The 21685-nt window shown below is 40.5% G+C and overlaps 1 protein-coding gene and 1 long non-coding RNA gene across 5 annotated transcripts in view; one reads left to right on the forward strand and one right to left on the reverse strand.

Annotated features, from left to right (window-relative positions):
* The window catches only part of TTN (titin), a 264646-nt gene that overhangs the window by 53526 nt on the left and 189435 nt on the right, over positions 1 to 21685 (reverse strand). For all 4 annotated transcript variants that reach the window (XM_072961229.1, XM_072961228.1, XM_072961227.1 and 1 more), the window contains 34 exons: positions 20561 to 20869; positions 20280 to 20428; positions 20161 to 20193; positions 19918 to 20047; positions 19529 to 19828; positions 19118 to 19435; positions 17814 to 18110; positions 17407 to 17706; positions 17007 to 17321; positions 16771 to 16919; positions 15838 to 15988; positions 15468 to 15749; positions 13893 to 14195; positions 12862 to 13164; positions 12480 to 12761; positions 12087 to 12386; positions 11691 to 11993; positions 11287 to 11595; positions 10890 to 11171; positions 10467 to 10766; positions 10090 to 10383; positions 7033 to 9999; positions 6392 to 6712; positions 6009 to 6293; positions 5608 to 5907; positions 4876 to 5178; positions 4165 to 4440; positions 3762 to 4061; positions 3368 to 3670; positions 2915 to 3214; positions 2136 to 2423; positions 1474 to 1770; positions 1083 to 1385; positions 676 to 981 (listed from right to left, as the gene is read on the reverse strand). In XM_072961229.1, the coding sequence (XP_072817330.1) occupies positions 676 to 981; positions 1083 to 1385; positions 1474 to 1770; positions 2136 to 2423; positions 2915 to 3214; positions 3368 to 3670; positions 3762 to 4061; positions 4165 to 4440; positions 4876 to 5178; positions 5608 to 5907; positions 6009 to 6293; positions 6392 to 6712; positions 7033 to 9999; positions 10090 to 10383; positions 10467 to 10766; positions 10890 to 11171; positions 11287 to 11595; positions 11691 to 11993; positions 12087 to 12386; positions 12480 to 12761; positions 12862 to 13164; positions 13893 to 14195; positions 15468 to 15749; positions 15838 to 15988; positions 16771 to 16919; positions 17007 to 17321; positions 17407 to 17706; positions 17814 to 18110; positions 19118 to 19435; positions 19529 to 19828; positions 19918 to 20047; positions 20161 to 20193; positions 20280 to 20428; positions 20561 to 20869 (11958 nt within the window). The remainder of the gene's footprint in view (positions 1 to 675; positions 982 to 1082; positions 1386 to 1473; positions 1771 to 2135; positions 2424 to 2914; positions 3215 to 3367; positions 3671 to 3761; positions 4062 to 4164; positions 4441 to 4875; positions 5179 to 5607; positions 5908 to 6008; positions 6294 to 6391; positions 6713 to 7032; positions 10000 to 10089; positions 10384 to 10466; positions 10767 to 10889; positions 11172 to 11286; positions 11596 to 11690; positions 11994 to 12086; positions 12387 to 12479; positions 12762 to 12861; positions 13165 to 13892; positions 14196 to 15467; positions 15750 to 15837; positions 15989 to 16770; positions 16920 to 17006; positions 17322 to 17406; positions 17707 to 17813; positions 18111 to 19117; positions 19436 to 19528; positions 19829 to 19917; positions 20048 to 20160; positions 20194 to 20279; positions 20429 to 20560; positions 20870 to 21685) is intronic.
* The window catches only part of LOC140696412 (uncharacterized), a 35244-nt gene that overhangs the window by 9698 nt on the left and 3861 nt on the right, over positions 1 to 21685 (forward strand). Inside the window, exon 2 of the long non-coding RNA XR_012072701.1 lies at positions 15638 to 15743. This is a non-coding gene — a long non-coding RNA (uncharacterized lncRNA). The remainder of the gene's footprint in view (positions 1 to 15637; positions 15744 to 21685) is intronic.

Genomic DNA, 21685 nt, shown 5'->3' on the forward strand with positions numbered 1-21685 from the left:
TTACTCTATAGCAATTATCGACCTTTCTACTTTCCAATATTCTATAGGCTGAACTGAGTTTTCCTTGGAGGATCTGCATCTCCTTTTCTCATGAACCTTACATCCTCTTAAATTATCTGTATATTAAAAGTAGATGATTGGTTCTTGGATTTATTCCAGTGAAGGCACTCTATTACTCTTTCTTTATTTCATTGTAGGAAGGAAAGTACAGAGAGGGTGAAGTGTAATACCAAGTAATTCAGAGTAAAAGGAGAAATGGTTAGGGAGAATAAGTGACTAGAAGAAACGGTGAGAAAGGAAATTAAGATGGAGCACTACCAATTACATACGTACGGACAGGGGTGGATTAGAAGAAAAAATAAAAACCTAAGAATAAGTAGCTCACCACCTAGTTAAAAAAATCTTTTTGTTCTCAGACTGAAATTCCTATATTCCACATTCTTTTGAAGACAGGAAATTCTCAGGTAAGAAAAGCGTTTCAAAGCCACAGATCACCTTGCTTTCCGTTTGGCTTGTTACACAATAAAGTACCAACCCAGCTCTCCTAAAATGCGCCTGTAGAGTTACCAGCCCTAACACTTGTAAGGGTTGTAAATCTGCGTAAGGGAGTTCTCTACTCCCTCTTAGAAGATGACTGATGGGAAAGCTCTGTACATTTCTCCCAGTAATACTTACTTAAGATGTCCTTGGGACAGTGTTTATCAGGCACATCACTGGGGTCACTGTAGCCAATCTTATTAACGGCATACACGCGGAACTGATACTCTGTGTTTTCCATGAGGCCAGTGACCTCAAAGCGGGTTTTCTGTAACTTCTGTGGTAGATTGCACCTCACCCAGTTATCCGAGTCAGCTCGTTTTACTTCAACAAGGTAGCCAATGATAGGACTACCACCGTCATAGGCTGGCTTGCCCCAAGATAGACTCACGGAGCTGCGGGTTGTATCATATACTTTGGGGAAAGCTGGTGGGCCCGGAGGATCTGAGGATACATAATAATAGGAAATTTTCATTAAAATCTCATTCCTGATGGTTCAGTGCTGATGATAATACAGGATATGGGATTCTTTCATGAAAACTTACACAGAGGGTCTTGGGCATACGCAGCTTTGGATGCATCACTGGGTTTGCCTGGTCCAGCCTTATTTATAGCTGTAACTCGGAACTCGTATTCAGTGCCTTCTTGGAGACCTGTTGCTTTTATCGTTCTTTCTATAACGGGTTTTCTGTTGACCTTGGTCCAGTTAACTGCCTGGGTTTCCCGCTTCTCAAGCAAATAGCCAGTGATGGGTGAGCCGCCATCATCTGCTGGTGGTTTCCAGCTTACTGTCATGTGATCTTTGGTTATGTTGCTAATAACAGGAGGATCACAGCGTCCAGGTGGGTCTGCAGAGATTGATTGAACTGTTACTATCCCAGGCTAAAAGGTAATATCCAAAAAGTGAAATGAAAAACCATAGCAAAACGTTCCTACCGTATGGGTTTTTAGCAATTGCTGGTTCAGTTATGATCGGATCGCCCACTCCGTACTTATTTTCAGCACAAATCCGGAACTGATACTCATGGCCCTCTATCAGCTTCTCCACGCTGCAGCTGGTGATGGGTACAGTAGCAGACACTTGTGCCCAGTTGGGTCTGCTCGTTTCACGTTTGTCAACAATATAGTTGGTGATTTCTGAGCCTCCATCTTCAAGAGGAGGTTCCCAAGAAAGCATTGCACGATCTGAATACATTTTGTTGATTTTTACGGATGCTGGAGGACCTGGTTTATCTGAAAGGATAAGAAAGGAAAGTCAAGTCTTTCACTAACACACATGAAATGGGGAAAGTGTAGAGTGGTGGTCTAGAGACCTGGGCTGCCGTCCTTAGATTGTCATTAACCTCCTATACAACGTTGGAAGTTACTTAATTTTTCCAAATCTTGATTTCCTCATGTGTAAAATTATGCCCTAGAATATGTGATCTCTAATGGTCTTTTTAGCCGTAAAACGCTGTTGTTCTGTGATGAGGATAATTCCGTGATTACCTATCTTAATGTATCTTTTGTAATCTTTTCTCACATACTGTTTTGTAAATTCTCTTACATCACATTAACCCAGAGTGAAACATGAGATTCTCATTGAATGCTTTAGTTACCTAACACTTTAAGCTTAATGGTGGCCGATTTGGAGCCACTTGCGTTTTCGGCAGTGATGGTATAGTCCCCTGAGTCTTTTCGGTTCACGCTGAACAGCTCCAGGGTGCACAGATTCCGCTTCATGGCCATCTTGATGCCTTCTGATGGTTTCAGCGGCGTGCCATCCTTCTTCCAAGAGACTGTGGGCATTGGTTTACCAAAAACAGTGGCATCCAGGCAAACATTAGTGCCAGCTTTCACAGTAAGCAAAGATTTCATAGCCACACTCAGGTCTATCCTGGGAGGAACTGGAAAGAAGGAAGAGAAAAGGATTTAATATATGCAAAGCTGTATTATATAATTCTTGTTAATAAAAGTAGGAAATTCACGTGCTCTGTCATTTTCAAGATGGGATTTTTTTTTTGAGTAACATATCCATTACAAAAGAAATACAGGTTTAATGTAGAAATCAGATAATGCTGAAAGTATAAAGAAAAAAGTAAACAGCACCTGTCACTTCAACATCCTTAAAGCTTCACTCTTATCATTCTGGTGCATTTCTTTGTCATCTTTCTGTGCACGTGTATGGTTAAAATTAGACGGTCCTCACAGATTTGTATACTGCTTTTTAGTTTAACATGTTAAGATTCTCCATAATCATAATTTTTAGTGTCTGTATATAAAGTACCTATCCTTTTACTTGTCCTTTTTTCCATAGACGTAGATTTATTTTTTTATTAGCATTCATGATGTATATTTCTCCTATCTACCTTGCCTATAATGTTCAACAGAATCTTACCACTTTCTGCAACGATGGTCACTGGATCCGAAGGTTCAGAAGGCTGGCTGATGTTTACTGCAGTCTTGGCAATTGCTCTAAATTGATACTGAGCGTTCTCTTCTAAGCCAGTAGCTGTGTACTCTTCCTGGGGAATCTGGTGAGGGGAAGTATTGCACCGTACCCACTTATCACCAGGAAGTTTGCAAGCTTCTACGAAATAGCCAACAATTTTACTGCCTCCATCATGCTTTGGACGAGCCCAGATGAGGGATACAGTACTCTTGGTAACATCAATAACTTCAGGCTTTCCAGGAGGATCTGAAACCAGAAGAGATATTCTCAGCATTTATCTTAACCTTATGTATTTCACAGTACTGCCCAGAACACATTCCTGAATAGAAGTAGTAACCTTTAGAGATTCCCAAGATTGAAATGTGTCCTCATAATACCCCCCCCAAGAAAATTACTCACCAACTGGCATTCTTGCAGTTACATATTCAGTGGGTTTGCTGGGTGGGCTGGATCCAGCTTTGTTTAGGGCATAGATTCTGAATGAATACTCAAGGCCTTCTACCAAGCCAGCACAGGGGTATTCAGTTGACCGGACAGGAGTGTCGTTAGCTTTCACCCAGAGCAAACTGTTCCTCTCTTTGCGTTCAATCAGGTAACCGGTAATAGGGCTCCCTCCATCACTGTCTGGCCTGTCCCATGCCACAAATATGCAGTCTTTGTTGACTTTGGTGACTCGAGCATTCTTTGGCTCACTGGGAACATCTGGAGATGAAGATAAAGGAAATGTCAGTTTCTAGTCTTAGTAACAGACTAGAAATAAGATATAATTTTTCTTTCCCTGAAAGAAACATACCAAATGGGAACTTAGCCAGCATCTTTGGAGATGTGAGAGGCTCTGAAATGCCAAATCGATTCTCAGCACGGACCCGGAAGACGTACTCTTGGCCAGGGATCAGTTTTCCAACTCTGCAGGAAGTTTTTGTCACTGAAGCTAGCGCAGTCACCCAGTCCCCTCGGCTTACGTCACATTTCTCCACTATGTAGTTGGTGATGTTACTGCCTCCATCCTCAAGAGGGATGTGCCATGACAGGGAGCAAGCGTCAGCATCTATGTCAGAAATGTCGAATGGAGGCTGGGGGGGCCCTGGAGCATCTGTGGGAACCCAGGGGAAAGAAACATAAGAACAGGGGTTTGATGGGAAAACATGTTTCTGATCTGCGTATTTAGATGGCCATTTGTCTAACGCTTAACCTACCCATGACAATAACTTTGATCTTCTGAGTGTCTGTCCCAGAACTGTTCTCTGCAGTGAGGCTGTAGTAACCGCTGTCTTTCCGAGTAACATCTTTTATGATCAGAACTGAAGAATTGTCTGCTTTATGCACTGCCAGGTGGCTGGATGTGACAACTTCATCCTCTCCTTTCTTCCATTTACAGATCGGATAAGGCTTTCCATACACATGGGCTTCAATTCGGAGTTTCTTCCCGGCTTTAATAGTAATTTGCTCTGGCATGAGGATCTTTGGTGGCACTAAAAGTGAAAGGAAAATAATGTTAATTTTGTGGGGAGGTTAAATTTCTTCTGGTGGGGAACTATACTAGTGTTTTTCAGATTGCTGTTTGCAACCCATTAGTGGGTTCAAATTAATGTCGGCATTTCTGCCAATATTTTTCAAAAAGAATGAGATTGAAACAAATGGAAAATATCAGAGTCCAGCATACGTAATCCAGATGGGTGTTGCTTCATGAAACTTCTTTGAGTTACATAATATAGGTGTGTACTGTGTCATGATTTGAAATGTATTTACTACATTTCATGGGCCCAAATGTTTCAAAACCCCAGATCGTTACTATATTTCAAGTATTTCTGGGAATAAGATTCCTCAGGGAGAAATGTCTACATGTCAAAAGAAAATTTCTCGGAAACTTTCATCCCATGATTAAAAATGACTCAGTGACTACTTACACAGCTGTTCTTTGGCTTCGTAGACTCCTTCAGCTTCTCTTGGCAGACTGAGGCCGACAGCATTTCTGGCCACTACTCTAAATTTGTATTTCTTTCCTTCCTTTAGCCCAGTGACAACAAGGCTGAGATCTTTCACCACCGAGTACTCTGTCCAGCGGTCTGCAGGCTGCTCTTCTTCTCTGTAACTAATGATGTAGCCGTCGATTTTAGCACCTCCGTCGCGCAGGGGAGGTAACCAGGCTAATGCAGCACTGTTTTTGGTCATTTCAGTAACTTCTAGTTTCCTTGGGGGATCCGGCTCACCTAGAAGAAAAAAGTGATTAAGATAAAACTATCCAGGTAACCGAATCCAATCCCTTTGTAAATATACAGAAATGCTGTAGTATGCCATTTGCTTCAAGGTATATGGGAACTACATACTTTCGCTCGGTATGTTGAACATAAAAAGTACACAATGAAGAGGGGAGGGTAGAGCTTAGTGGTAGAAGCATGTGCTTAGTATTCATGAAGTCCTGAGTTCAATCCCCAGTACCTCCATTAGGAAAAAAAAAAAAAAAGGTACCTGATGAGGCAGATCGAAAAAGTCTTCAGTGAGTGAGTTAGATATTTATTTGTACTGTTCATGTTTCTATAAGTTAAGGCCCTTTCAGTAGTGGATTAAAATGTTCAGTATCTTGATTTTGCTGAAGTCGAGGACTAGAGTTAAAAGGAGGAAGAAAGGATATAACTTACTTAGAGGATCTGAGGCGAGCACTGGTTTGGGGACGTCGGCTGGGACACCGGGGCCATACTCATTGACAGCAGTGACTCGGAAGAAATACTCATTCCCAGGGACAAGATTGGTGACGTGGAAGCTCGTTTTCTTAACTTCTGGTGTGACTGTCGCCCACGTCTTTCTGTCTGCCTCACGTTTCTCCACAATATAATGCGTCACTTGGCTCCCACCGTCGTTCTCAGGAGGGGCCCAGGACACGTGGCATGATGTTTTAGTGACATCTGAAACTTTTAAATCAGACACAGGTCCGGGAGTATCTGTAAAGAACCACAAAATCAGACTCACTATTCTCCGCAGCCTCCTTATTAATTATTAACTAAGGTGTTTTTGAAGGGAAGGAAGAAGCTTGTTAACCCACCTAATACTCTGACATTCACGAACACAGCCTTTTCCCCTGCTGGGTTCACAAGCGTCAGGGAGTATTTTCCCGAGTCATCTCGGGTAGAATTGGGGATGACGAGGAAGGCCATAGTGTCAACCAGATCGACTTGTCCCTTTCTGACCACGTTATCAATACCCACTTTTCGCCAAGTGACCTTAGGGGCTGGTCGCCCTCTCACGATGGCAAATAGTCGAATGGGGCATCCTGCCCTCACCGTGACCAGTTTTCTCATGCTGGCATCCAGATCAATCTCCGGAGGTTCTGCAAATAACACAAAAGCCATTAGTTGACTTTGGAATGTGGGGAAATCATGTGAGAAGTGAAACACGAGTCAATCAAGTGATAAAATAGGTTCTCACCTAGGATCTCTTTAGGTTTAATAGCATCCTTTAGTTCTGCAGGGCGCCCAATGCCAACCTGGTTTTGGGCACACACCCTGAACTCATATTCCTGGTTTTCATCCAAGCTGGTGACAGTGAATTCCATGCGAACAAGTTGTGCTGCGGCATTGCACCTTTTCCAGCCTTCATCAGGTGATGCATCTGCTATTTTCGGTCTCATTTCCACAACATATCCAATTATCGGTGCACCACCATCATACACTGGTTTTCCCCACCCAAGAGTTATGGAACTTTTGGTTGTATCAACCACTTTGAGGTTGGTTGGTGGACCAGGTGGTTCTGAAAGTAAATTGTGTAAGAATAAATTTACATGTGGTTAACTACTATTAGTGATATTTTAATGTGTAATTTTCTATAGTCTATCCTTAATTAATCAGATAGTACATTCAATTTCTCAAGTACTGAGTCCTCCTTATTTTCCTTCATAAAATTAGAATCTACTATTGTTTGTACATTTTAGGCGATTTGGTAAAAGATCTGTTTGGGAAAATATTGGCTAACATAAAGTTTTGATGTTGTGGATTTAACTTATTTGTCTAATACCTCTGTGCTTAAGTTTAAGGGTTGGTGTAATACCAGAAAAAGCAAGAACATTATACCTATGGGGTCTTTTGCCACCACTGGTCTTGAGGGCAAGCTTGGTTCTCCAATTCCAATTTCATTTTCTGCCTTGACACGGAACTGATATTCATGTCCTGGGAGGAGATTCTGTACTTTCAAACGTCTCTCAGGGATCGCACTCTTGTTGACAGGGACCCATCGTGTTGAATGTTTTTCCTTTTTCTCCAAAAAGTATCCTGTGATAGACTTTCCACCATCATATTCAGGTGGAGTCCAAACCACAGTCATCTCTTCTTTGCTTACTTTAGTGACTTCAGGGGGATCAGGGCGTCCAGGTCTGTCATACTTGGTTTTTGCAATGACTGGTTTAGTTTCTGTTGGAGGCCCTGTGCCTATTTTATTTTCTGCACGGACTCTGAAGATATATTCATTTCCTTCTATGAGACGAGTTACTGTAGCACCAGGTGTTAAGATAGTAGAGGAAAAGGTAGACCAAACCATTCGCTTGCTCTCACATTTTTCTACAATATAATTTTGGATTTCACAGCCACCGTCATCCTCTGGTGGATCCCAGTGAAGACTACACCTGTCGCTGGACACATCAACAATTTTCAGGTTTCTCACAGGACCAGGCTTATCTAAAACATTGACAGTGGCATAGGCCACAAAACTGCCAGCTGTGTTTGTTGCTGTAATTACATATTTACCACCATCACTTCGCTTTGCTTTAGTGAGAGAAAATTTAGATGAGTCAGCACTGGTCTCAATTTTGACCCTTGGTGATCTTGTTAAGTCTGTAGCATCTCTGTCCTTGGTCCATAAAACTTCAGGAAATGGTTTGCCTCTAACACCTGCCTCAAGTCGAATGGTGTCGCCTGCTTTGACAGTTAGCACACCACTTAATTTCAGATCAAGTACCGGTTTCTGTAAGTCTTCCTTCACAACAACTTCCTCTGTCTTTACCCAGTCACTTTCTCCACCTTCATTCTTCGTTTGCACTCTGAACTCATAAATCTGGTTTTCAACACATTTGTCAACCATGTAGTGGGTATCTTTAATGCTTCCTTTATGCACTCTTTCCCAGTCAGCAGAGCCCTTCAGCCTCCTTTCAACGTGGTATGACAGATTTGGGCTACCACCGTCATAGTCAGGCCGCCTCCACTTCAGATAGACAAATGTCTTTCCTTTATCTGCAATATGAAGGTTTTCAGGCTCACCTGGTCTATCAATAGGGTTAATAGCCAGAATTGGAGTTTTTGTTTCAATGGTTGGCCCAACACCTACTTTATTCTCTGCACAAACTCGGAAGTAGTATTCATTGTTGGCTAAAAGGTTGGCCTTGATTAATCGCTTAGTGACATCTGAAGCAACAATTGACCAGCCTCTCTGGTTTGGCTTGCGATACTCCACTATGAAATTTGTTATTTCTGAGCCACCATTATCTAGTGGGTTTTCCCAAGAAATTGTACAGTTCTCTTTGGTTACATTGCTGACCTTTAAATTCTGGCAAGGCCCAGGTCTGTCGAGGACATTAACGATAGCATGACCCTGGGCATGCCCACTGCTGTTCTTAGCAGAGATGATATACTTGCCATGGTCAGCTCTAACAGCTTCCTTAATATGTAACTCAACACGAGGCAGATCGTGAATTAGGTCAACTCGCTTTTCTCGGACCAATGCTTTGCCCTCCTTAGACCAGGTTATGTCTGGTTCAGGTCTGCCTTTTACCCGAGCAAGAATGTGGATAGTTTGGCCCACTCTAACGGTAATAACATCACGACAAGTCACATCAAGTTCTACTTCTGGAGGGTGAAGGATATCCTTTGCAATCACAGACTCTGCTAGTTCTCTTGGCTCTCCCTCTCCCACAATATTAGCTGCCTTTATACGGAATCTGTACTCATTTCCTTCAATAAGTCCAGGTACCCTAAAGGCACACTGCCTGATCAGTTCATCTTTATTAATCCTGCTCCACTGTGTTGTTCCAGCTTTCTGACACTCCACTACGTAGCCCAGAATGGGGCTACCACCATCACTGAGAGGCTTTGTCCATACTAGGTCAGCTGTTTCTCTGGTCTTGTCTTTCAGCTTAGGATTAATAGGTGGTCCAGGTGGTTTGATGGGCCGGCAGGCTTTTATTGGATCAGAACTTGGGGATGGACCGCTTAGTCCTGCAAGATTCTCAGCAAAAACTCTAAACTCGTATGTATTTCCCTCATAGAGTCCAGTCACTCTAAACTTCAGGTCGGCTATCGGTGTTTTGTTGACTCTCACCCATTTGCCCGTTACTTCTCGACGTTCCACGTAGTAACCGGTTATTGGACTGCCGCCATCAGATTTTGGCAGGGTCCAAGACACTGTTGCAGCATTTTCAGTAATGTCAGTAACCACTGGTTTACCGGGAGGAGATGGAGGACTAAACTTATGTTTAGCAACAGTAGGTATGGAGTCCAGGGGAGGGCCAACACCAATCTTATTCTCTGCTTTAACTCGGAAAACATATTCACAGCCCTTTTGCAGATGTGGGACTTTCAGCTTTGTCTTACTGCTTCCTGAAGAGACAACACCCCACGTGTCTTTCTTGGTGTCTTTTTTCTCAACAATATAATTTATCACAGGGCTTCCTCCATCATCTTTAGGCGGCTGCCATGAGATAGTCATGTGTTCAGGGGTAACTTCCAGAATATTAATGGGACCTGTTGGTGGACCAGGGACATCAAGAACAGTAAGATGTACGGCTACTGTTTTGGTGCCAGCAGCATTGGAAACTGTGATCTGATATTCCCCGGTGTCTTTCCTTAAGCAGTTCTTAATGGTAAGAACTGATGAGAAGTTGTCAGTTTCAACTGTGTAGTGTTCATCTGTTTTAATCTCATTCCCATCAGTTGTCCACTTTGCAGTAGGAATGGGTACACCTCTTATAATGGCAGGGAATCTGACTGTAGTTCCAGCTTTTACCACAAGGCCTTCAATTAATTTCACATCCAGCTCCACTGATGGAGGCACTGGAAAGTAAACATGAGGAAATTAGATTTTGATTTTCACAATACAAATAGTTTAAAAAATAAATAAAATAATGCCAAGCTCATCATTACCTAGTTTTTCTTGACATTCTATTGGGATAGTTGTGTCGGGAAGACCAAGACCCACAATATTTTCAGCTCTTACACGGAATCTGTACGTCTTTCCTTGTTGTAGTCCAGTGACAACACACTCTAAGTTTGTCACAGTCTTGAACTTAATCCAGTCTTCAGCGCCCTCTTCTTGATATTCCACCAAATATCCAGTGATTGGAGAGCCACCATCACGATCTGGCTTATTCCAAACAAGGGACACTTCAGTCTTGTCAACATCTACATGGTGTAGGTTCTTGGGTGGCCCTGGGGGATCTTTTCAGAAGAAATTGTGATGAATAAATAATATTCTTAAAAATAATCAAAAAGTACTTTTGTATCTAAAGAAAGCAACTTACGTAGGGGATCCAGAGCCTTTATGGGTTTAAGTGTTTCCACGAAAGGACCACGTCCATACTGGTTCTCAGCAGCTACTCGGAAGAGGTACTGATTACCTTCATTAAGATGTTTAGCCATGTGACTCTTTTTCTTTGATGTAGTTGAAAGAGGAGACCACTGGGCACTGGCAACATCTTTCCTCTCAACCACATAATTTGTAATGACAGAACCGCCATCATCCAGTGGTTCCTTCCAAGTAAGGTAACAAGAATCTTTCCTAATTTCACTGACTTCCAGATCTCTGGGTGGCCCAGGCTTATCTGAAAAGTATTAAATAATGCAGTTATGTGTATGGCTTCATCCAGGTTAAGAGCTCGAAATGTATTAAAAGGTACTTTTTTATGCCATTGCATTAAATACATCATAAGTACTAAAATTCTTACCTAATACGAGTACTTTTACTGAGACAGTTTTTGAACCAGCTGGATTCTCTACTGTTAAGGAATACATTCCACCATCTTCATGGAGAGCATTACGAATTTCAAGCTTGCTACCAACTGGAGTAGTGTCAATTCGTGCTTTAGTTGGAGCCTCTCTGTCTCCTTTTTTCCAGGTTACTTTTGGGAATGGCACTCCTTTGATGATGGCACTAAGTCTCAGAGTGTCACCAACTTTTATGTGTTGTTCTCTTGCCATGTTGGCATCAAGAATCAACTCAGGTGGTTCTAGAATAAAGAGAATGGTACTTTCAGATTTGATTTGTTACTGTATTTTCCAATGAAGCATAGACAGTGGAATGCCTATCTTCCTTGCAAAGGCAGCTGAGAACATGTTACTCACCGAGTCTGTCTTTTACTAGCACTGGCTCTGGTACATGAGCTGGATCTGATTCACCAGCTTCATTGACTGCTATTACTCTGAACTTATAGGACTGACCATCCCGAAGACCAGTGACTTTATATTTAGTTTCAGGACATGACTCAGGAGTGTGATTGGCTCTTTTCCATTCTTCATCTCCAACTTTCTGGTACTCAACAATATAACCCAGAATCTTGCTCCCACCATCATGACGGGGTGGCTGCCAAGTTAGATCAACTGAATTACATGTTGTATCTATTGCTTCAGGATTAACAGGTGGACTTGGCTTAGCTGCATAATAAAAGAAAAAACCAAAAAGGTGTCAGAATATAGCTGACAACAAAGCTGGATAAAATGAAAGCTGAATGAATGCTTTAGTACTATACCAATTGGATCTTTAGCAATGACTGGTTTGGATGGTGGGCTTGGGTCTCCAATACCAATTTCATTTTCTGCAGAAACCCGGAATTCATAGTGACATCCTTCTAGAAGATCAGGAACCCTAAATTTGGTGTGTGGATGGATAGGCTCTTTGGTAACTCTAGCCCATCGTTTAGACATAGTTTCCCTCTTCTCCAGGATGTAGTTTGTGATGGGCTTTCCACCATCATTTGGCTTGTTCCAGGTTACTAATGCAGAGTCTTTGGTAACTTCTGTAACAATTGGCTGGTCAGGTGCATCAGGAACTCCTATAACAAACATTAGCAAAATGCATTAGAAATTTAATTCTTCCTATTAACAACCTCAAATGTTGAACCATTAAAAAGAAATATAATGCATACTGAAGCGATCTTTGGCTTTCATTGAATCAGACACCAGAGGATCACTTATTCCATACAGATTTTCAGCATATATCCGGAAAATATAATCTTTTCCTTCAAGCAGTTTAGGAACTTTGCATGTTGTTTTAGCACTTGCAGATGTCACGGGCATCCAGACATCTTTGCCTGTCTCCTTCTTCTCAATAATGTAATTGGTAATTTCACTGCCTCCATCATCTAAAGGTGGCTTCCAAGAGATAACCATGTAATCTTTGGTCACCTCATCAAAAATAACTGGTCCTACTGGTGGTCCAGGACGGTCTGAAGGAAAAAAAAATCACAGCACAAAATGTGATTTGCACATCTGCTTTGGAAAGAACTGGATCTCTCTCCTTCTTGCTACATAACACTTACCAACAACATTAACTTGACAGAACCCTTTCCTGGAGCCTGTACTGTTCTCCACAACCACACAGTATTTGCCAGAATCTGAACGCTTGGCCTTGAGCTTCTCTAGAGCAAGTGTCGTAGGAGTGGTCTTTATGTGAGTGCGATCGTCTTCCAGCACATCAGCGTCATCTTTGAACCAAGTAACCTTGGGCTTTGGTTTGCCTGAGTAACGGCCAGTGAGGGCAAAAGCTTCACCAACTCGAATCGTGAGCTTATCTCTGAAGTCGAGGTCAAGCGTCGGAGGAGCTAAAATTACAATTATAAAGGCAAGTCAGCTGGACTGATGTCCTAGGATAAATCTATAGATGTACAAGTTTGCAAAATATGAACTGCATTTGACACATACCCAGCTCATCCCTGCAGGTGATTGGCTTGGTGCAAAATGATGGTTTGCCTTGTCCAACAATATTGACTGCACTGACACGGTACTCGTAGGTATCACCTTCTTTTAAGCCTTTCACAGTATACTTCCTGCCAAGCAAATTGTCGTTTGTAACTTTGTGGAACTTCTCGGTTCCAATGAGACGGCTTTCTAGGATGTAGTTAATAATTTCTGATCCGCCATCATACTTTGGAGGATTCCAAGTCAAAGTGACAGAATCTTTAGTAACTTCTTTGACTTCTAGGTCTTCAGGACGCTCTGGTACAGCTGCAAGTGTGGAATGACAATGAAACAAATGTCGTATTAAGAATGTAGTAGAATGGATGCCTCTCTCACTCCCTCCTCTTTGGAGATGGCCCGCATTCTGTCTATGGGATGTGTATCTACTTTTACTTTAACCTGAGCACCCAACCCCTACACCTCGTGGCCTTTCTCTTGCCTTTTTAAACAGTATACACTCTCTGCAGTATGTATCTCTCTAAATAAATCTACCTTTACTCAAAAAAAAAAAAAGAATGTAGTAGAATGAAGTAAGTAATACTTTTTGAGAATTGCATTTAAACATTAAACTATTTGTTTTGCTAACTAGCAAAAGAAATCTTAACATACAATGGTTAAATCTAAAAGGGACCCAATATAATCTAATTTCCAGATAAGCAAATAGGGAGGTTCACTGAGGCCAAATAATTCAGGAAAGTTCTCCAGAGTTGATAGTTTTAGAGTTAGGGAAATACTTCATATTTATGCCATTAAGTTGAAAATTAAAAAAAATCAGCATAGTATTACATGAAAGGATTTGAAGAATCGTATATATTCCCTTAATCTCTTTCATGATCACATTCCAATACTACCAACATCAGATACTGGGTATTTACCTGAGGAATTCTTGACAAATTGAACGAAACTGGCATTTATACACCAATTTTGTCACTATAGTCTTTTATTAAATAAATGAAGAAATGACTAAGGATGAAATTGTTTTAAATTGTACTTACTTATTGGATCTCTTATGACAAGTGCATCTGTTGTCTCAACAAACGGGCCCATGCCAATACTATTTTCAGCTGCAATTCGGAAAAAGTAGGCTTTTCCTTGAATGAGACCTTGGACAGTAGCATTTTGTCGGGTGACTGTGCATGTCACTGGGGTCCATGCTCTGCGGTCAGATTCCCTCTTTTCAATTACATAATTGGTGATTGGAGAGCCTCCATCATCTTCTGGAGAGAACCATGTCAATTTGCAGGAGTCATTGGTTAGGTTGTGAGGCAGGAATGGTATTCCAACAGGGCCTGGCACATCTGGAAATAAGAGGAAAAGGTTTCTAGTTGTTGAACCTCCATGAACTACAGGGCTCAATATTTGTTACCCTCCGTTTTTAAAAGGGAGACAAAAATGTTGTTATGAAAAGAGTTAGAGTAAGATTTTGTATTTATTGAGTTGTTTTTTTCCTTCCTTGGTACCTATATTCAACCATATTTTAAAATGAAATAGGTTTGCAATAGTTACTGGTTGCCCTTGCTTTAGTAGAATGAATATATATATATATATTCAATGAATATATATATATATATATATATTTCCCCCCAGTAATTTATGAGTTAGATAAGAGGGAGATGTTTGGAGACAAACACACTGAGACAGGAGAGGGGTGAGGATGGCATGGCTACTTTTTGTGTCCAGTTTACTCTTCAGAGGAGAAAGGAGGAGAGAATTTTTTCTGGGCGACCAGTGAATCTGAGTAGCACAGGAGACCCCAGATTTCAGAATGACCTTTGAGAGGGTTGGAATTCAACCTGGAAGGGCACTAGTTCTTAAAGTAATAACCATTGGACAAAAGACTGTTTAGGAGTTTGAAACAACCTAGAAGCTTGAAAGACTGTTGCTCAATGAAATCTTTTTCCTCATGCCAGTTTCATTCATCAGTATTAATTATGCCCAATAGAAAACTGGTTATTTTCACATAAAAACTGGGTGTTTGGAGTTTAGTTGTGCCTAGAGATAGGCTGAGAGAGAGATCTGGGTGGGAGGGCTTCACTTTTTGAGCAAATCACTGGAATAAAGCCAGCGAGAGGCATGAACAAGACTTGTAGCATTCGACTCGATATTCAGTGACTAAAAATGCAATATTGATAACCAAATATGATGCTTCTCTTCAATTAGAATACCGAAAACTTCAAAGGGATTTTTGCATTATGATGATAACCAGCAGGTCCTATGATGTGAAAATGGTCAACCATAGCAAATTGTTAAACATTCATGTACATCTGCAGGAACACTGCTTTTGTGAAAACTATATAACAACATAGTAAATGTTTATGGTGGTGTGTTATATAAAAAGGCAACTCACAAGAATTTATCGTAGGAGTACAAGCATATAAAATATGTATAGGATAAAAAAGCAACGAGGAAGTTTTTTTTTAATGCTAATAGTGGTCAATGGGATTGTGGGTGATTTTTCTTATTTTCCAAAATATTTGTAACATAGCTTTTTTTTTAAATAATAGAGCTTTGTTGTAGATGAAATAAAATGTTATTTTTTAAAGTTGCTTGGACAAATTGAAAGTTTTTACCTAATACATCAACGATAATTGTCTTCTTTCTTTCCCCGGCTGCATTTTTGGCAAGAAGAGAATAGACGCCTTGGTGGCTCCTCTGGCAATTCTTGATGACCATGGATGAGCTAATGGCTGTGGACTCAATGGTGGCTTCTTGAGGTAATGCTCTTTCATTCATGTTCCAGGTAATGGTTGGAGGAGGCTTTCCAGACACATAGGCAATGATCCGAATCACCCCTCCAGCATGGACCACAATTCTGTCTCTGACGCTGGCATCCAGCTGAATGTCAGGTAATACTGGAAAACAATTGAAAATAACAAATGTGCTTTTCATTTCCAATCTAAAACTAACTCTCGGTAAAATAATAGAAATATTAATAATTACCAGTTCTGTCCTTCATTTCAATGGCATCTGTGACTTCTCCAGGTTCTCCAATGCCAGCAATGTTGACTGCTCTAACTCTAAATTTGTAGAATGCTCCTTCTTTTAATCCTGTCACGACAAGTTTTGTTCCTCTCACTTCTTTATCTTTAGCCTAGGGAGAAATCACAAGCATTTATAAGTAGAATTCAGTAGTCCTTCCTTATCTGTGGTTTTGCATTCTGTGTTTCATTTACCCGAAGTCAACCGAGATCTGAAAATACTAAATGGAAAAAAATTCCACAAATAAACAATTCATAAGTTTTAAATTGCATGCCATTCTGAGCAGTGTGATGAAATCTTGTGTCATCCTGCTCCATCCCTATCCGGGATGTGAACCATCCCTTTGTCCAGTATATTCACACTGTATATGCTACCTGCCCATTAGTAATGAACTCTCATGTTTTTTCCTATACTATCTGTGGTTTCAGGCATCCACTGGGGGTCTTAGAATGTATCCCTTTGGATAAGGGGGGAGAAACTACTGTAGTTCTTTGTAGTTTCTTGTTTAATAGCTTTCCAAAGCATAACCAATGGCATATTTACTTGTTCTGGGAGAACTGTTGTCAATTTAGGTTTTAGGGATCAGATATTACAGGTAAATACTGAATGCCAGAAATTATGTTTTATAATATTGTCAACTGATTAGGAAAAAAAAAACTGTATTGTTCACTTCATCCATCTTTTCAGGCTTTATAGCTAGAAGATAATACAAAATAGCATGACTTAACTTTTGATTAGATTTTTGACATAACAGATGTTTGGATTATCTGTTAAGTTAAATGGCTTTCTTTTATTTCTTAGTCCAGAAAGTACAGATACGAGTTAACGGGATTGAGAATAACTACATTTTTAGTTTATTCATAGTCCATTTCCATAACGCCAAGTGTTAGCTACCTTTTCCCACTCTTCTTTGCCTTCTTCTTTATATTCAACGATGTATCCGGTTACTTTGGATCCACCATCTTTTAGTGGGGGAGACCACTCCAGATCCGCAGATGATTTGGTCCAGTCTGTGACTTTGGGAAATGGTGGGCCAGGAGGGGCTGGAAAGAAGCAGCATATGTTAGTATTCTTGACTTTTCCATGGCACTTTTGGTGGGATGGGGGCAAAGAATGGTTTCAAGTCTCACCAATCGGATCTCTAGCAGTCGCTGGGTCTGAGGGCAGACTTGCTGGACCCACACCAGCAGCATTGATGGCGTACACCCGGAACTGATAATCAGAACCTTCAATGAGACCAGTCACTTTATAAGAAACACCCAAAGTCATGGCTTTGATAGGATCTCGGTTAACTCTCTTCCATCTCTTCGAAGTGGTATCTTTCATTTCTAGCCAGTATCCTGTCACAGGAGAGCCTCCATCATATTCTGGCTCTTCCCAGTTGACAGTCATGGAATTACGAGTCACACTGCTAACTGTTGGTTTATCTGGTGCTCCAGGGACAGCTGTGACAAAAATCACATTGATGTATGAGAAATTATGAAAAACACAAATAAGAATGACTTTGTATGTGAAGCATGTCCTACTTACAGAAGAGGTTTCTTGCTGTTTCAGGTTCACTGTCAAGAGGCTCCCCAATGCCATATTTATTCTGGGCCATGATTCGGAATACATACTCATGGCCTTCCAGCAGTTTGGGAATTGTGTACATGCACTCTTTCGGTTCACTGGAGACACGCACCCATGTCTTCCTGTTAGCTTCTCTTTTCTCAATTACATAGTTGGTAATCTTAGACCCACCGTCATCTTTAGGTGGAAGCCAAGATAATGTCATTTGATCTGCTGAAACAGATTCAAACTTTATCGGTCCTACGGGAGGGCCAGGGCGACCTAAAATGGTTTAAGAGAAAATTTTATTAGGAGAATGATCTTAAAGCCAAATACTACGTTTATGAACAGAAAATCACATGGTTTTAATAAAACCATGAAATCTTTACCAAGGACATTCAGTCTCATTTCCTTTGATGCTGTTCCCAGATTATTCACGGCTGTGATGGTATATAGGCCAGTGTCACTCCTGCGAGACTGTGGAATAACTAAGGTGCAAGTATCATCCACCACCAGTTTGTTGACATGGGTGTCATAGACAACAGGTTCTTTCTTATCAGGCTTCATCGGAGGAGCTTTAAACCAGGTTAGTGTCGGGAATGGCACACCTTTAATTTTGGCCACAATGCTAACATCAGTTCCTTCTTCAACCTCCATGAATTCTTTTAGCTCAATTGAAGGTGGGCCTAGATTATTAAAGGAAAAAAAAAAAAGAAGCTGTCGTCATTAGGAACATAGAGCACTAAAGGATGGAAAGTAGAATTCACAGTAACTAGAAAGTTATCTGGATCTACTATAGGCAGGCTTTATAGCCTGCTTGATATAAAGAACAGATCTGTCTGCATCTAGTTTATACCAGTTTGGGGAGCAGATGCATGTGGTCATCATCCTTTACTGATCTACAAGTGGCTGTGTATCAGCAGTTGCCTCTCTCCCACGTGGCATCCTCATGATTGTAGATATTGAAAAAGGGTAGAGAAAGGTGAAATTTACAGTCGCTTAGGCTTGAGTGTTCTTTCATGATATTCCCTTTAACATGTACGCAGTGTTATGAGGGGCCTACTATATGTTCATTCTGAGATGAACTCCCTTTTAAGAAATATAACTGCTAATGGAGGCAAAGCAGTTTTCCATTTTCATGAATTTAGTACACGAATATGCAAAGGGGGTTGTGACTACAGCTCTCCTAAATTTAGAAGGAACTAACAACGACACAGCAGTAGTGATGGTAGTAGCAGTGATTAGAGGAAGAATTATTACTATATTTGTGTGTATGTCTTATCTCTTAAAATGGATATATCTTTTCATCAAATGGAGAAAAAGCAGCTTGATTGTGAAGATAAATGGGTCTTAGCAGTTGCTGAGCAAACGACTGGTTACTTTCTGCCCCTTTTGAGGAGCTTGCAGAGGAACTGCTTTAACTTCTGGTGTGTAAAATAGCCTGCCATGGAGAAAATGAGAGGAAGGAAATGCCAAACGTCATCTCCTTTCAATAAGGGAAAGGTCGTATGTAAGGAAAGATGAGAATTCTGTGGAGGCTGAGGGCATGAGCAATTAGGTCACGTGCCTTTGTCCAGACTCAACCCCTGGTAGCTTCCCCATGTACAGACATCTCTTTTTGTTTTGGACTTTTCTTAAATATCCAGGAAGGCATCATAAAGAGGACATTCTCTGTTAATATGTTGGTACTTACATGTCTGGTCTTTGACAATCACAGGGCCAACAGTGTCTGAAGGTTTGCTGACTCCTGCAGCATTGACGGCTTTGACCCTGAATTCGTATTCCCCACCCTCTATGAGGTCTTCGGCGGTAAACTCCAGTTCCTCCACGTCACGTTTGTTGCACTGTTTCCATGCTTCTTTCTTTGTCCCAGTAGGATCCCACGCAAGGCACTCAACAATATAGTGGGTGACAGGGGAGCCCCCATCATTCTTTGGGGGTTTCCATGACAGGTGTACTGTGTTCTTTGTTATGAGGCCAATCTTGAGTTTAATAGGAGGATCAGGAGGATCTTTAAAAATAGTTAAAAGAAGTATTAGGCATTGTTTATAATAATATATTTCAAATTTGGGAAACTACTTTAATCTTAGCTTTAAAAACTTACATATTGGGTCTCTGGCAGTGGTCCTCTGAATGGTTTCCACAGGTGGACCAATACCAAAACGATTTTCTGCCCGTACACGGAAGAAATATTCCTGTCCAGAGATGAGGTCAGGAACTACAAATGAGGTGCTTCCACAGCTTGGGTTGACTTTAGTCCAGGCTTTTCCATCAATAGTCCTCTTCTCGATAACATAGCCTTTGATCCTGTCTCCTCCATCGTCATCTGGCATCTTCCATGTAAGTTTGCAACTACCCCTTGTGATGTCACTGACTTTCAGATCTTTGGGTGGCCCTGGTACATCTGTTGGATGCAAATCACAATGTAAACAGTGGTTCTTTGTTTAAAATAATTTGTTCTTATTCCATAGTAACTTTTGAAGTCTTCCTTACCCATGACTTTAACTCTGCAATTTGCAGTCTTTTGTCCTGCTTTATTCTTGGCTGTGATGCTGTATTTGCCTGAATGAGATCGCTTACACTCTGGAATAATAATTACTGATGAATTTTCAGCAGTCTCCAGCTGTACAAAGAAAAAAATATTAGTCATATGTTGAATGAATTGAAAGCAGTACTGAAGTCAATCAGATTCTGAATCATTTCTATATATATAATATATATATATTTTTTTTTTACCTGTGCATCTTCAGGGATATCATGAACCCCATCCTATTAGAAAAGACAGTCAGTTAGTTATAGTGTAACTATTCGTTAGAGTGATTCAATGGGAGATACAGAGAATTATAAATTCTTACCTTCACTGCCTTCTTTGCCTTTCCATCAAATTCCCAAGAGGATTTTGGTGTTGGGCGTCCCTTGATGACAGCAGGAATCCTAATCTGTGTGCCAGCTTGACAAATTAGACAGTCTTGTGCTCCAATGTCAATGAAAACTTCTGGTACCTCTGTAATACCATGGATAATATAACAGGATTTAGCTGAACTTTTCCAAAAAGTAATTGACATATCTTCAGTAAATTAATCAATTTCATAATAAGATCAAAAGATGAATATATAAATGGATTAAGGACTAGTACCCTGAATATCAGTGGCAGGGATCTCTCCAGTTGTGTCACTTGGTTCAGATTCACCAGCTTCGTTGACAGCTTTTACTCTGAATCTGTACTTTCTGAGCTCTTTCAAATTTGGCACCACACATTCACAGGTAGTTAAGAGTTTGTCTGGTTCATTTACGCTCTTCCAGTCAGTACTACCTTCTTCCTGCATTTCTACAATGTATCCTTTGATTGGGCTGCCACCATCTTTGGCTGGAGGTTTCCATGCTAGTGAGATGCTTGACTTTGTTTTATCTTTGACCTCTGGACGAGAAGGTGGCCCAGGTGGATCTAATAAGAGGAAAAAAAACAACATCAAGTTTTAAAGCTGGATGCTAGATCTATACACCATAAGAATGTTACATTATACATGATCATACTTTATTAATCTATTAAAATAGGAATGCCAAAAGAATAAATTACTTTCTAGAGAAGTCTAAGACAGTCTATTTCCATTTAGCATTAATGCTAAAACAAAGAAAGCAAACAACCGACTGGGATTGGAAAGACTATTTATATACAATTGGTGAACAGCTCTTACTTTTGAGATTCCTTTGAAGAGATTCTGCAATATTTTTCTACTAAAAACTTATTTTAATTTACCATAAAATTAAAGTTAAAAAATGATTTCATCTTTCGCTGGTAAACCTTTGAACACAAGCTAATCTTAATGCCCTTTATTGTAGACGTTGACCCTGCCCCAATCACATGACAATCCATTACATTTCTGACAGTGCCTTGTACACAGCATATGTTTAATACTAGCTTGCAGAACGAATGAATAATTCATTTTATAGATGTGTTCCATATAGAACTTAGGTTATCTTGTCTTTTTAATAAAGAGTTGATTTTTTTCCCCCACAGAGACTCTGATTTTTGAACTGATCTGCTCATAGATCTTTCAGAGTTTTTTATTTGACCTCACAGACTGTGCTTGAAAATCTTACATCTTTGTGCAATAAGTATTATTGAAAATTTAACAACATTTTGCTTTTTGTTGAACTCACACTGGATGGTCTGACTGTTTAGTGAGAGAGAGAATTTCCACAGTATCAAATTAATGAGACAGAGGTTTATGTAAGGTATGGGAGCAGAGAGGAGTTCATA

Source organism: Vicugna pacos, chromosome 5, assembly GCF_048564905.1.
Source record: "Vicugna pacos chromosome 5, VicPac4, whole genome shotgun sequence".
In the NCBI taxonomy this organism is placed as follows: Eukaryota; Metazoa; Chordata; class Mammalia; order Artiodactyla; family Camelidae; genus Vicugna; species Vicugna pacos.